Source organism: Mustela nivalis, assembly GCF_964662115.1.
Source record: "Mustela nivalis genome assembly, chromosome: 10".
Lineage (NCBI taxonomy): Eukaryota > Metazoa > Chordata > Mammalia > Carnivora > Mustelidae > Mustela > Mustela nivalis.
The window spans coordinates 33,675,820-33,692,427 of NC_139029.1; the positions used below are offsets into that span (position 1 = coordinate 33,675,820).

The 16,608-nt window shown below is 39.5% G+C and overlaps 1 protein-coding gene across 2 annotated transcripts in view; it reads right to left on the minus strand.

The window, feature by feature from the left end:
- TESK2 (testis associated actin remodelling kinase 2) overlaps window positions 1-16,608 on the minus strand; it is a 133,105-nt gene that overhangs the window by 65,872 nt on the left and 50,625 nt on the right. For both annotated transcript variants that reach the window (XM_082687278.1, XM_082687279.1), the window contains exon 3: window positions 5,499-5,620. In XM_082687278.1, coding sequence (XP_082543404.1) covers window positions 5,499-5,620 — 122 coding nt within the window. The remainder of the gene's footprint in view (window positions 1-5,498; window positions 5,621-16,608) is intronic.

Genomic DNA, 16,608 nt, shown 5'->3' on the forward strand with positions numbered 1-16,608 from the left:
TCTCTGTCAGATAAATAAAGAAAAAATCTTTAAAAAAAAAAAAATTCAGTTCCTTGTTCCCACAAGCCCCATTTCAATGCTCATTAGCCACGTGTGGCTACTGGACAGCACCAATAAAGAGCATTCCCATTACTGCAGAAAGTTCTATTCAACAGCATTACTCAAGCAGAAAATCTTTGAATGTACTGAAACAGCAGCACTCAACAAATGTTTGGTAAATGAATGAATGACAACAGATAGGTTTCCATGGGCCATTAAAAAAACGAACAAAACAGGGTGCCTGGGTGGCTCAGTTGGTTAAGCGTTTGCCTTTGGCTTGGGTCATGATCCCCGGGGTCCCTGGATCGAGTCTCACTCAATCTTGCTCCCCACTCAGTGGAGAGTCTGCTTCTTTCTCTGGCCCTCCCCCATCTCATTCTCTCTCTCTCTCTCTTTTACTCGCTCTCTCTCAAATAAAGATCTTAGGGACGCCTGGGTGGCTTAGTGGGTTAAGCCTCTACCTTCGGCTCAGGTCATGATCCCAGGGGCCTGGGATCGAGTCCCACATAGGGCTCTCTGCTCAGCAGGGAGCCTGCTTCTCTTCATCTCTCTCTCTGTCTGTCTCTCTGCCTATTTGTGATCTCTCTCTCTGTCAAATAAATAAATAAAATCTTAAAAAAAAAAATAAATAAAGATCTTAAAAAAACCAAAAAACTAGCCAGAGAAAAAGAAACTAATAATAGTAGCTAACATTTACTGCACAGTTAACAAAAGCCGGATACTATATGTGTATTATATGTACTAATTTAATTAACCTTAAATAACAACTCTTTGATGTGTTTACTGTCATTACTCTCATTTTATAGATGGGAAAATGAAAACTCAGCCAGATTAAGTAACTTTCCCAAGATCCAGGATTTGAATCCAGGCAGCTTGATCTAGAATCTAGAGCCTTGGGTTGTTTTTTTTTTGTTTTATTTTTTTAAGATTTTATTTATTTATTTATTTGAGAGATAGAGAGAGAGAGAGAGAGAGAGAAAGAGTATGCATGCATGAGGCTAAGCAGAGGGAAAGGGAAAAGTAGATTCCCTGCTGAGTGCAGAACTGCAGAGCCAGACTCTGGACTCTAGGGCTCAGTCCCACCAGGACCCTGAAATCATGACCTAAGCTGAAGTCAGACACTTAACCAACTGAACCACAAAGGTGCCCCTAGAACCTTCACTTTTAACCATGATACTATACCATTTTAATTCTATTATACAACGGCTATATTTAAAATTTTTGCCGTAATAGAGTAAAATTTATTTGAAGTCATTCTTCTCATGTATTCACTAGTCAAGTTCACAGTAAAGAGAATATGAAAAATAGTGAAATAAAAAAGACTGTCAAGAAATATACTAAATGTTTATGACAGTTTGATCCCTTTGCACCGAGATAAAGGGTAATTTTCATTTTCTTGTTTTGCTAACTCTATTTTCTCTAAATGTTCCATAGTGAAGATGTATCATTGCTATAAAAATAACAAAAATATTAAAAATATTATTTTTAAGCAAGATAAAAATACAATCAGCTTAAAAATTCCTAAGCAGAATATCGAATCAAGACTCAACCATCTCACCCTCAAACATCACAGAGGCCCCCTAACTGATCTCTTAGCCACAAGCCTACCCAACATTAAACCCTTCTGGATTTGCCATCAGTTACCCTCTACCACCTTAGTCCCTGCTCAGAATCCATTTACATAGAGCATAAAATATACTCTTTTGGCTTTATGAAAGCCATTCCTGCATAACTGCATTAGGTTTCCACCTTTATTTACCAATATTATGCTGTCGACCTCAGTTCTTCTAGGAGAAACATGGTAGAAAGAGCCCAGGCCTCAAAGTCACAGATCTTGGCCAACATATAATCTCTTAGCCTCAGTTCCTTCAATGGTCATTAGATGTGAAGATTAAATCTTTTTTTTTTTTTTTTTAAGATTTTATTTATTTATTTGACAGAGAGAGAGAGACCACAAGTAGGCAGAGTGGCAGGCAGAGGGAGATGGGGGAGCAGGCTCTCCACCAAGCAAGGAGGCCGATGCAGGACTCCATCCCAACCCTGGGATCATGACCCGAGCTGAAGGCAGCCATTTAACTGACTGAGCCACCCAGGCATCTCAAGATTAAATCTTTTTTTATTGTATTTTATTTATTCATTTGAGAGAGAGAGCAAGAGCAGGGGGAGGGGCAGAGGGAAAGGGACAAGCAGACTCTCTGCTGAGCAGGAAGCCCTATGCGACAGCTTGATCCCAGAACCCTGGGATCATGAACTGAGCCACACAGGAACCCCAAGATTAAATCTTTAAATAGGTAAAGATCCAGCATACAAGCCTTCAATAAATGGTGGGTTTTCTCATTATTGTTATTATTAGGCAAATGGATTTTTATTCACTGATTCCTCAAAAAGCTTTGCACTTTTACCTCTGTGCTTAATAACTATTTTGCTTCTTCAGAATTCCTTTCCTCTCTCCTAAAATCCTACTAAAATTCAAGTTACAGAGCACCTGGGTGGCTCAGTTGGTTAAATATTGCTTTCAGCTCACATCATGATCTCAGGATCCTGGGATAAAGCCCCACATGGGGCTCCCTGATCAATGCAGAGTCTGCTTCTCTCTGTCCCTTAGCCCCTCCCCTGCTTCTACTCTCTCTCTCTCTCTCTCTCTCTCTCAAATAAATAAATAAATAAACAAAATCTTAAAAAAATAAAATAAAATTCAAGTTCTAGTTCTAGTCAACCTCCTCCAAAAAAGCTTCCCTGACTCTGCCAAGCTAATGTAATCTCTCACTCCTTTGAACTTCTATAGCTCGTAGAGTTTATTCTACCCAAGTGGAGAGGTCCTAGCTGATTTTATTAGTTCTCTTTTCATGTAAGTAAGTCCAAGATCCCCCATTAGAATGAAAACTCCTTCCTACTAGCAGACATTCCATTTTATATATGTCTTTATACCTTTCTAGTATCTGACAAATCAACAGATTTATATTAAATGCTCAAAAAAATATGCTAATCTGATTTATGCACTGGGAAGAAAGTCATAATAAAAATACTGGCTGAGGGGCGCCTGGGTGGCTCAGTAGGTTAAAGCCTCTGCCTTCGGCTCGGGTCATGATCCCATGGTCCTGGGATCGAGCCCCGCGTCGGGCTCTCTGCTCAGCGGGGAGCCTGCTTCCTCCTCTCTCTCTGCCTGCCTCTCTGCCTCCTTGTGATTTCTGTCTGTCAAATAAATAAATAAATCTTTAAAAAAAAATACTGGCTGAAGGGGCGCCTGGGTGGCTCAGTGGGTTAAGCCGCTGCCTTCGGCTCAGGTCATGATCTCAGGGTCCTGGGATCGAGTCCCGCATTGGGCTCTCTGCTCAGCAGGGAGCCTGCTTCCTCCTCTCTCTCTCTCTCTGCCTGCCTCTATGCCTACTTGTGATCTCTATCTGTCAAATAAATAAATAAATAATCTTTTAAAAAAAAATACTGGCTGAACATTTTTGTAGTATACTAGGAAGGCAACAATTCTCTATTAAGGTAGAAAGTTTCAAGTAAGCAGTATAATCTAATTCTATAATGTACTATCACTGACCAAATATGTAAGTCTTAATTACATTTTTTTTTAAAGATTTTATTTATTTATCTGATAGACAAAGATCAAAGCAGGCAGAGAGGCAGGCAGAGAGGTGGGGAGGAGAAACAGGCTCCCTGCTAAGCAGGAAGCCCAATGCGGAGCTCGATCCCAGGCCCCTGAGATCATGACCTGAGCCGAAGGCAGAGGCTTTAACCCACTGAACCACCCAGGCACCCCTTACTTACAATATTTAACAGCACTTTTAGATTTTTATTTATTTACTCATTTATTTATTTTTAAAAGACTTTTTTTTTTTTTTTTTTTTTTAACAGAGAGACAGCAAGAGAGGGAACACAGGCACAGGCAGGGAGAGTGGGAGAGGAAGAACAGGCTTCTCACTGGGCAGGGAGCTTGATCCCAGGACCTTAGGATCATGACCTGAGCGGAAGGCAGACAACTGAGCCACCCAGGCACCCCAGCACTTTTAACTTTTTAAAGTGTCTTACACATAAACCCTACTTAAATATATATTGACTCAAACTGTTGTATTTGGTTTCATTTGGAAATACACTCTCCTCACTAAAAAAAAAACAAAAAACAAAAAACAACCAAGATAATTCAAGTGAGAAAAGTTCAGATACTGATTACTAGAAAATGATGATTATATAACCATATTATATATATAAAACAAATTAGACTCTAAAAAGGTAAACTAGGGACACCGGGGTGACTCAGTAGGTTAAGTGTCTGACTTCGGCTCAGGTCATGATCTCAGGGTCGCAGGATCAAGCCCTGTGTCTAGCTCCCTGCTCAGCATGGAGTCTACTTGTCCCCTTCCCTGCCTCATGCACATGCTCAAGTGCTCGCTCTCTCTCTCACATATGCATACATGGGTGTTTTCTTTCAGAAAAATGAATAAAACCTTAAATAAATAAATAGGCAAACTATGTCTTCTCAAGTAAGTGCTAAAAGTTAAGGATAGATAGCCTGGAGGGATACCTTTATTTTCATTTCACTGATTTAGTTACTATTCTTCATAAAATGATTTAAAAAATTAAATAACCGGGGCGCCTGGGTGGCTGGGTGGGTTAAAGCCTCTGCCTTCGGTTCAGGTCATGATCCCAGGGTCCTGGGATCGAGCCCCGCATCGGGCTCTCTGCTCAGCAGAGAGCCTGCTTCCTCCTCTCTCTCTCTCTGCCTACTTGTGACCTCTGTCTGTCAAATAAATAAATAAAATCTTAAAAAAAAAAAAACTTTAAATAACCATATAAAGACTAAAATCTTTTCTCTTTGATAAATTACTAATAGAGCAGTAAAAAACTTCTTTTTTTAATTTAATTGCGTGTGTGTGTGTGTGTGTGTGTTCCAAAATTCATTGTTTATGCACCACACCCAGTGCTCCATGCAATACGTGCCCTCCTTAATACCCACCACCAGGCTCACCCAACTCCTCCCCACCCCCCAAAACCCTCAGGTTGAACTTCTAATGAGCTGCTACTAAGAGTAAAACAATTTGAGAGACAGAAGGAAGCTGCTTTATTAAATGCAGCTAATTACCAGAAAATTAATTCTTAACATGCAAAAAAAGACCTGTAACACACTAAATCCCAGCAAGATTGGTGCATCCCTCTTTTTAGCTGTTAATGCTATTCTTTTTTTTTTTTTTTTTTTTTTAAAGATTTTATTTATTTGACAGAGAGAAATCACAAGTAAGCAGAGAGGCAGGCAGAGAGAGGAGGAAGCAGGCTCCCCGCTGAGCAGAGAGCCCGATGCGGGACTCGATCCCAGGACCCTGAGATCGTGACCTGAGCCGAAGGCAGCGGCTTAACCCACTGAGCCACCCAGGTGCCCCTGTTAATGCTATTCTAACAGGCATCCAATAATGTTTAAGCTTTCTCACTGATCCCCAGAAGGAAGGAAAAGCCATTACCTAAGGATGTTGGGATGGGAAAGTCTATTCATGAGCTGAACTTCTTTCAGCATGTTTGCCCGGTTACTGCTCAGTGTGTTCATCTTAAGAGCCATCACTTGGCCAGAAGCTCGGTGACGCACCTAGAAAATAAAATAGAACAAGAAAAGAGGTTCAAGGAGAGCAGTTAAATATGAGGTCAAAGTCTCCACATGTAAACATGCCAAGATGTTTTAGATAAAATAGACATTATTAGGGATGTTTTTCTATAAACTGATCACATTAGGGTCTCACTTCCATTAATGAAGATGGATTTATTCTATCCAAGACCTGTTTCACATTAAGCCAGCCAGAAAAACTTTGTTAATTACACCTCAAGAAATGACATCTTTTCTTCTAATACCTTAGGGAAAAAATGGGGGAAATTTATTAGGCTGGTGCTGTATGGTCAGTATCGCTTAGTCTTAGGACACTAACAATCCTCTTTGTGGAATTTTAAGTGTGCACAGAAAAGATACACGCACAAGCCTTGTATAATACTTAAGGGATTATAAAATTATCTTTATAGAATAATAAAGCCACATCCTCAAAATTTCCCCCATATAAATACATATATGTATATATATATATATGAAAAGAAGCATTAAATATTAAATATAGAAGTCAGTGAAATTTTTAGAGCTAATATTATTGTAAGCCAAGCCAAATTACCTTATAATCATTTAAACATACTCAAGTGAGACATAAAAATGGGCCACACCATTCAAACTATTAGCCACATGGAAGAAAGTCTACTTCTAAAACATTTACCCTCTATAGAAGTCAGTCTATTTTACATGTAAAAATATTGTTTTATAATTTCAATGCATACTCCACAGGTTTCAAAAACTGTAATACTTTACTACTTGCAAGAAAATTAACTTTTCGGGACGCCTGGGTGGCTCAGTTGGTTAAGCAGCTGCCTTGGGCTCAGGTCATGATCCCAGCATCCTGGGATCGAGTCCCACATCAGGCTCCTTGCTCCACAGGGAGCCTGCTTCTCCCTCTGACTCTGCCTTGCACTCTGTCTGCCTGTGCTTGCTCTCTCTCTCTCTCTGATAAATAAATAAATAAAATCTTTAAAAAAAAAAAAAGAAAATTAACTTTTCACCCTCTAAATGCCTCAGTAGTAGTAAAATGAGACTACCCGAGAAAATATTTTGTCTGACACAAAAGAAGATCAACTATTTACTGAAATGTGTTTTTCCTACCAAGAAATTATGAATAAAGCAGTAGAAAAATTACTAAGTAATAAGGACCTCATTGCTTTCTGGCTTTAAAAAAATCATTTCAGAGGTGCCTGGGTGGCTCAATCAGTTAGGCATCTGCCTTCTGCTCGGGTCATGATCCCAGAGTCCTGGGATAGAGTCCCCCCATCGGGCTCCCTTGCTCGGCAGGGAGTCTGCTTCTCCCTCTGGCTCTTCCTGCTACTCCCGTTCTCATGCTCGCTCTCTTTCTCTCTCTCTCTCTCTGACAAATAAATAAATAAAATCTAAAAAAAAAGATTTTATTTATTTGTCAGAGAGATCAAGATTGAGAGAGAGAGCATGAGATGGGGGAGGGTCAGAGGGAGAAGCAGACCCCTCACTGAGCAGGGAGCCTGATGCAGATTCAATCCCAGGACTCAATCCAGGATCAGTACCTCAGCCAAAGACAGTCGCTCAAGCGACTGAGCCACCCAGGCACCCAAATAAAATCTTTTTTTTTTTTTTAATCATTTTTAGGGGTGCCTGGGTGGCTCAGCCATTTAAGCATCCAACTCTTGATTTCAGTTCAGGTTATGATCTCAGAGTCATGAGATCGAGCCCCACTTGGATTCTCAGATTCTTTCTCTCCTTTTCCTGCCCCTCCCCCAAACTCCTCTCCCTTTCTTAAAAAAAATTAATTTTTTAAAACTAAAAAAAAAAAAAAATCAGATATTGTAAAACAGAGACTTGCTATGCAAAAATGTCATCAACCTATGGACTTTGAGTATTCTTTCAGCATGTTAAAATTTACCAAGTAGAAGTTTCAAGAGAAAATATGACAATCTACTTAACTCTTCAATCTCAAGAAATCCCTTCAAAGGACAATAGCCTTAGAAGATTACCATATCTATTAATACAGTACAGACACCACATTTTATCTTAGAATTCAAAGGAACAATGTTTCAAAGTGACCAGACAGAAGGAAAAGAAGGAAGCAAAACACTCAGAGCCACAGGAACTCTGGTCAGAAAAACAGAGGCAGAACATTGGCTGTCTCTCCCCTCTTCTAGATCACTTAGTGAGATTTGGAACCCATCTCTCTTCCTAGTGCATCAATGATTCTGTTGTCATGTACCTCGTGACTGAAGAAAGAGAAGTGGCTTTCCTTTTCAGATCCTGCATGGATAAGTTAAAAGAGACATTTATACACAAAGAACACACTGACAGTATTTTTCCAACTCTATTTACAGAAGATATCTGTGTTTTAATAAGGTCTCTCTCTTCTGAAAGTTACTTTTCTCCTTTTTTCATCATCTGAAAACTATCACTTAGAGATTTTAACAAAATAGTTTGATATTAAAACAATGTGAATTTTGGGGCACCTGGGTGGCTCAGTGGATTAAGCCTCTGCCTTCCGCTCAGGTCATGATCTCAGGGTCCTGGGATCAAGCCCTGAATCAGGCTCTCTGCTTAGCAGAGAGCCTGCTTCCCCCTCTGCCTGCCTCTCTGCCTACTTGTGATCTCTATCAAATAAATAAATAAAATCTTTTTTTTAAATGTGAATTTCAGGGATGAACAATCTTATATTTCAAACCAAACAGGAAAAAACCCTACTTTCTTAAACAAATGGACATGATAAACATGTTCATAATCATTGTATTCTGTCTTTCACCTGCATAGAATAGTTTCTTCTAGTCCCTCAAATTCTACTTATCTTTCAAGACCACATTCAAAATTCCCTCCTCTCTGAAACCTTCCTTGATTCTCTCTGGGAGTTGTTTGTGGTTTCCTTCTTTATACTACTTCAGAAAAACATCTATAACACCAGTATACCACTCATTACATGGTTCTGTCTATAAATATCTCCCCACTAGGCTATGATGCATCTTAAGATCAGGATCTATACTGTTCCATGTTTATCTTGCAGTGCTGGGAGGGCCTGGCATACCATTAAGGGCACAGTGAAAACAATGGCAACATCAGTTAAATTAAACTTCTAACATACTTTCTAAGGGCCAGTGAATCATTTATTTATGAGCCTAGGTGGCTCAGTCAGGCCTCTGACTCTTGATTTCAGCTCAGGTCATGATCTGATGGGTCATGAGTCCCATCTGATGGGACTGAGTCCCACATCAGGCTCCACACTCAGTGCAGTCTTCTTGTCCTTTCCCTCCCCCTGGATGGCCCCCCAAATAAATAAATAAGTAAAATCGTAAAGAAAAAGAAAAGAAAGGTTAAGATGGTGCTTGCTAGGGAGAAAAGTGGGTGGGAGTGGTGAAATAGATAAAGGGATTAAGAGGTACAAACTTCTAGTTATAAAATATTAAGCCAAAGGCATCAAAACTAGAGCATGGGGGAACGCCTCAGTGACTCAGTTAAGTGTCTGCCTTCATCTCAGGTCATGATTCCAGGGTCCTGGAATGGAGCCCCACATTGGGCTCCCTGCTCAGTGGGAAGTCTGCTTCTCCCTCTGCTTCTCCCTTGCTCCCTCTGCTGCTCCCCCGTTTGTTCTCTCTCTCAATCTCTCTGTGAAATAAATAAATAAATAAATAAAATCTTTTTTTTTTAAACCATAGCATAGGGAATATAGCCAATAATATTGTAATAACTTCATACGGTGACAGATAGGAACTATACTTAATTGTGGTAAGCATTTCATAATGTATAATATTGTCAAATCACTATGTTGTACACCTAAAACTAATATGTCAACTATACCTTAACCAAAAATTTAAAATAAAAACATTAATATAAAGATGAACACCAAAAAAACAAAAACAAAAATAAAGATGAAGTCCTCAGGACACCTGGGTGTCTCAGTCATGTAAGCATCTGTCTTCAACTCGGGTCAGGATCCTGGGGTCCTGGGTTCAAATTCCCCATCAGGCTCCATGCTCACCAGGGAGCCTGCTTCTCCTTCTGTCTGCTGCTCACCCTGCTTGTGCTCTCACTCTCTCTCCTAACCAATAAAATCTTTTTAAAAAAAAATTAAGAGGGGCGTCTGGGTGGCTCAGTGCGTTAAAGCCTCCACCTTCATGACCCCTCAGGTCATGATCCCAGGGTCCTGGGTTTGAGCCCTGCATCAGGCTCTCTGCTCAGCAGGGAGCCTGCTTCCCTTCCTCTCTCTCTATGTGCCTCTCTGCCTACTTGTGATCTCTGTCTGTATGTTGGATAAATAAAATCTTTAAAAACAAAAAATTAAGACCTCAAATAATTAAAAATAGAATTGCCACATGATCTAGAAGTTTTACTTCTGGATACATACCCAAAAGAACTAAAAGCAGGGTCTCAAAAAAATATTTGTACACCCATGTTTATAACAGCATTATTCACAATAGCCAAAGGGTATAAGCAACTCAAGTGTCCACTGACAGATGAATGGATAAACAAAATGTGGTATACACATACAATGGAATTTATTATTCAGCCATAAAAAGAAAGGAAATTCTGACACATGCTGTAATATGGATGAATCTTGAAAACACTATGGTAAGTGAAATAAGCCAGTTACAAAAAGAGAAATACTGGGGCGCCTGGGTGGCTCAGTGGGTTAAGCCTCTGCCTTCAGCTCAGGTTGTAATCATGAAGTCCTGGGATCGAGCCCCACGTTGGGCTCTCTGCTCAGCAGGGAGTCTGCTTGCCCCTCTCTCTGCCTGCCTACTTGTGATCTCTCTCTCTCTCTCTGTGTCAAAAAAATAAATAAAATCTTTGAAAAAAAAAAGGGGGGGGGGTGCCTGCGTGGCTCAGTAGGTTAGGCCTCTGCCTTTGGCTCAGGTTGTGATCTCAGGGTCCTGGAATCAAGCCCCACATCAGGCTCTCTGCTCGGTAGGGAACCTGCTTCCCCCTCTCTCTTTCTCTGCCTGCCTCTCTGCCTACTTGTGATCTCTCTCTCTTCTGTCAAATAAATAAAATCTTAAAAAAAAGAGAGAGAAAGAGACATGTAAACTTCCACTTAGTTGAGGTAGTTAAATTTATATAAACATAAAGTAGAATGGTGGCTGCCAGAGGCTTGGGGAGGGGAGAGATCTGGAGTTGTTTACTGGGTATAGAGTTTCAGCTTTGCCAAGTTCTGGAGACTGGTAGCACAACAATGTGAACTGAACTGCACACTTGAATATTGTTAAGATGGCAAATCTTATATGTATTTTACCACAATTATAAATACATGAAGGGAAGGAGGGAAGAAAAAAAGAAAAAGAAAGAAAGGGAGAACAAAGATAAGAGAAAATTAGTATTTCTCCTTGACTTTTAAACTCATCCGATGTTACTACAGGAGCTCCAAATCTGCTTTCTAAAGAACATAGCAGAGTAGTAAAGTGCTTGAGCTCTGGAGAAGAGCAAACTGAATCCAAGTCTTTAACATTTAACTAATTAGAATGACTTCTCTTTGAAGTCTTCTGTTGTAAAGTCAAGACAATAATAATTTCAAAGAACTGCTATGGAGGATAAAACAGTGTCATGTTAGATTAATGAGATAATATATATAAACTACTTAAAACAGTGCTTGGCACATAATAAATATTCAATACAGAGCTATTGTTTTAATAAAAATAACTATATGCTCATAAGAATTTAACATCACAGGTAAATTTGACATAACACAGAAAATGCATATAATTTTAAGTGAAACTAATGATACTCAAATCTGTATAATGCTCCCAAGATTACATATTTATTACAAAAAGGAAATTTTACCTTTACAATGACCTTAACCAAGAGGTCAGTCACATTTAGCATTACCCAAAGTGCATATAATTTTAAGTGAAACTAATGATACTCAAATCTGTATAATGCTCCCAAGATTACTTATTTATTACAAAGGGGAAATTTTACCTTTACAATGACCTTAACCAAGAGGTCAGTCACATTTAGCATTACCCAAAGTGAAACACCTGGAATTATCTATCAATCTTCTGATGTAATATACTTGCTAAAACGTTTAATTCATATCTAATCATAAGAAAACAATTAGAGGGGCGCCTGGGTGGCTCAGTGGGTTAAGCCTCTGCCTTCAGCTCAGGTCATGATCTCAGGGTCCTGGGATCGAACCCCACATTGGGCTCTTTGCTCAGCAAGGAGCCTGCTTGCCCCTCTCTCTCTCTGCCTGCCTCTCTGCCTACTTGTGCACTCTCTCTCTCTCTCTCTCTCTGTCACATAAATAAATAACTAAAATCTTTTTAATAAAAGGGAAAAAAGGGCGCCTGGGTGGCTCAGTGGGTTAAGCCGCTGCCTTCGGCTCAGGTCATGATCTCAGGGTCCTGGGATCGAGTCCCGCATCGGGCTCTCTGCTTGGCAGGGAGCCTGCTTCCTCCTCTCTCTCTCTCTGCCTGCCTCTCCATCTACTTGTGATTTCTCTCTGTCAAATAAATAAATAAAATCTTTAAAAAAAAATTAAAAAAAAAAAAAAGGAAAAAAATCTTTTGTCGGAGCACCTAGCTGGCTCAATTGGTAGAGCATACAACACTTGATCTCAGGGTCATGAGTTCAAGCCCTATGTTGGGTGTAGAGCTTACTTTAAAAAAACAAAAAACAAAGAAACAAAAAAAAAGTTTGTTGGCAAATAGGAAAAATTTTAATAGGGACTATAATGAAATTATTTTTCTGAATTAAGTTCAATTGTCTAAGGTATAAATAATGATATTATAGCTTTGTAGGAGAATGTACTCTTAGAAGATAAATATTAAAATATTTTAAAGTAGCATGATATCTGCAATTTGCTTTCAAGTGTTGTTAAAAAAAAATACTGATGGGGCAACGAACTAGCTCAGTCCACAATGTTTATGGCTCTTGACTCAGGGTTTTACGTTCAAGCCCCATGTTGGGTGTAGAGATTACTTAAAAAATAAAATAAAATCTTAAAAATATAGATATAGATATAGATAGGGGTGCCTGGGTGGCTCAGCCATTAAGTGTCTGTCTTTGGCTCAGGTCATGATCCCAGGGTCCTGGGATCAAGCTCCACACTGGGCTCCCTGCTTGATGGTAAGCCTGCTTCTCCCTCTCCCATTCCCCTCTCTCACTGTGTCTCTCTCTGTCAAATAAATAAATAAAATCTTTAAATAGATAGATACAGATAAATCAATGTAGCAAAATATTAAGTTGTTAATCCAGGTGAAGGGACTATAGGGGTTTATTGTACCATTCTTTCAACTTTCAGTAGATTTTTCAAAGTTTTCCAAAAGTTGGAAGAACTATGCAAAAATGTATTTTATTTTCTCCCGTAAGTTTAGCATTAAGAAATAAAGAACAAGGGTGCTTGGATGGCTCAGTTGGTTAGGCATCTGCCTTCTGTTCAGGTCACAATACCAGGGGTCCTGGGATAGAATCCTACATCAGGCCCCCTGTTCAATGGGGAAGTCTACTTCTCCCTATCCATCTCCCTCTCCCTGCCACTCTGCCTAGTAGGTTCTCTATCTCCCTGTCAAATAAATAAATAAAATCTTTTTTTAAAAAAGTTAACTATTAAATGAATTGCTTGGGATTTCCAATCAAGAAGTCACAGTGAGTATACTTATTAAGTATACAATAAGCTGGAATAGCAACATAAATATTAGAAAAATAGGGCTTTTTTTTTTTTTTAATTTAACAGACAGAGATCACAGTAGGCAGACAGGCAGGCAGAGAGAGGAGGAAGCAGGCTCTCCACTGAGCTGGGAGCCCGATGCGGGGCTTGATCCCAGGACCCTGAGATCAGGACCTGAGCTGAAGGCAGAGGCTTAACCCACTGAGCCACCCAGGCGCCCCAGAGGGCTTATTTTTTTTAAAGATTTATTCATTTATTTGAGAGAGAGAGACAGAGTGGGGGGCGCGGGAGGGGCAGAGAAAGAGAGAGACTCTCCAGTCAACCCCCCACTGAGCACAGAGCCCGACTTTGGGCTTGATTCTGCAACCCTGAGATCATGACCCAAGTCAAAATCAAGAGTCAGACACTTAACCAACTGAGTCACCTAGGCACCCTGACAAATAGGGTTTAAAGCAATAATTTCCAATAGAGGCTATACCAAGTCTCTCTGGAGTGTTTCTGAAGGTTTTAGGTTAAGTTTTTTTGTTATAACAATGACTAGGGACAGGGAGTTTTGCTGGTCAGAAATGCTAGACATTCTGCAAAGTGGAGGACAGTACTACACAAGGAAGCATTGTTCTATGTGCTGTATGAAATTCAAATGCCTTGCAAGACATTCACATAAGTGAAGAACATATTTATTATTGCCTGAGCTTGGATTCTAACTCTATTTTACATAAAAACAAAGCCAACTTGCACCATTTTAATATGAACTGAATTTTCTAGAAATACAACTACCTTATAAATTGAGGAAAAATCACATTTTTGTTATTTTCAGAACATAATTAAGAATTGGTTAACATTGGCTACCTAGTGGCTCAGTTGGTTAAGCAGCTGCCTTCAGCTAAGGTGATGATCCCAGGGTCCTGGAATCAAATCCCGCATCAGGCTCCCTGCTCAGCAGAGAGCCTGCTTCTCCCTGCCTGCCTCTCTGCCTACTTGAGCTCTCTCTCTGTCAAATAAATAAATAAAACTCTTAAAAAAAAAAATTGGTAAACATTAAAAAAGGGGAGGGGCACCTGGGTGGCTCAATCAGCTAAGTGTCTGACTCTTGATTTCATCTCAGGTCATGATCTCACTGCATGTGGAGCCTGCTTAGATTCTCTCTCTCTCCCTCTCCCTCTGACCCTACCCCCTATTAAAAAAAAAAAAAAAGTTGTGGTCACCAAAACAAAAAGATTTTTCAGAAAATCAGGGGCGCCTGGGTGGCTCAGTGGGTTTGAGCCTCGGCCTTTGGTCATGATCTTAGGATCCTGGGCTCTTTGCTCAGCAGGGAGGCTGCTTCCCCCCACCCTCTCTCTGCCTACTTGTGATCTCTGTCAGATAACTAAATAAAATCTTAAAAAAAATCAGACCACCAATGGCAATGCTGCTCCTGGTATTTGAATCCCAATAGAACATATCTGTATCAGAAGCCATTTGTAGTTTTTATATTTACAGTGATTTTGTTTGGTCTTTATCTTATTTTATTTTAAAGATTTTATTTATTTTCCAGAGAGAGACACATTTATTTGACAGAGGGAACACAAGCAGGGGGAGTAGGAGAGGGAGAAGCAGGTTTCTGACAGAGCAGGAAGCCGGATGCAGGGGTTGGGGGGTAATTATGACCTGAGCCAAAGGCAAACACTTAACTACTGAGCCACCCAGGCACCCCTAGACTTTATTTTAAAATATCAACCAGGGATGCCTGAGTGGTTCAGTCAGTTAAATATCTGTCTCTTAATTTTGGCTCAGGTCATCATCTCAGGATTGTGAAATCAAACCTCACATAGGGCTCTGCTCTAGGCATGGAGCCTGCTTAAGATTCTCTCTACCCCTTTGCCTCTGCCCCACCCCACTTCTGTCTCTCTTCCTCTCTCTCTCTTAAAAAAAAAAAAAAAGTATATATGTACATATATATATGAACTATAAATAAAAAGCATATTTTAGCCTTGCCCACAAAAAAAGTCATTAATGTACCGACTCTGCCAACTTCTTCCCCCAAAGAAACATTCAAGATTAAACATTTTACAAACACTGATAAACACTGATAAAGTTAGCAAAGATATATCACACTCCTTTTCTCTCCTTCATCAATCTGTAATTTGTCTTGGCAAGCTATCTCTATTTCACTTGGGGTCACTTCTCTCTTCCCTTTATTACATACAAATAAGTCTAGTCTGTTTTGTTTTGGTTTTTTTGGTCTGTTATTATACTTTTCTTCTGATATCCACCACCATCTCTCCTCTTTAATTTTTCTTCTTGCATGGAGTGGATTCTGATTGCCATCTCTTAAAACTATTCATTTATAAGAGGGTAAAAGCATCTGACTAGCTCATCAAGTTTTCTATAATAATTTTGCTTATTGAAATCTATATTTCTACTACCTTAGTTTTCTTTTACTCTTTATCATAGAGTTAGGGTATCATGTTGATGCTTTATAATTATGAATGACAGTAACTTAATCACCTATCAATTTCACTTCAGGGAACCTCATTAAAATATTGTTATAATAAAAATTATTATAATAGCAATAAGATAACTATTATTTATAGTACTTGTTACATAGTAGGTTCTGCTATACTCATACATACACACACACACACACACACACATTTAATCCTCAAAATAATTCTGGGAAGTAGGTATTATTAATGTCCCCCATTTTACAGATATGGAAACTGGGCACAGAGAGATTAAAGGACTTTTTTAAAATCATACATCTAGTAAATGAACCCAGATAATGTAAACATTGGGCTGGAAAGGCTTGAGAACTAATCTAAGGAAAAAAGCATTGCATGCACACTACCTAACAATTATTCTGCCAAGAAATAATAATCATGAACTTGTATGTACCTAACAACACAGAACTATAATGTCTAAAACAAAAATTGACAAAATACAAGGCAAATTTGACAAAGCCACAGTCTTCGTGGGATATTTTAACATACTTCTCAGGAGCTGAACGTTCTAGGGGAATCTGGGTGGCTCAGTGGGTTAAAGCCTCTGTCTTCAGGTCATGATCCCAGGGTCCTGGGGCTCTCTGCTCAGCAGGGAGCCTACTTCCCCCTCCCTCTGTCTGCCTCTCTGCCTACTCGTGATCTCTGTCTGTCAAATAAATAAATAAAATCTTAAAAAAAAGAAAAAGAAACTGAAAGTTCTAGAAGAAAAGAAATGAATATGGATATGGTATCTTTTTTTTTTTTTAAATACCTACTTAAGTGGCTCAGGTGGTTTAATATATAGCTCTTGGTTTGGGCTCAGGTCTGTTCTCAGGGTCATGGAATCGAGCCCCACATCAGTCTCTTGTGCATGGTGCAGAACTGGCTTGGGTTTCTTTCTCCCTCTCCCACTCATGCTCTCT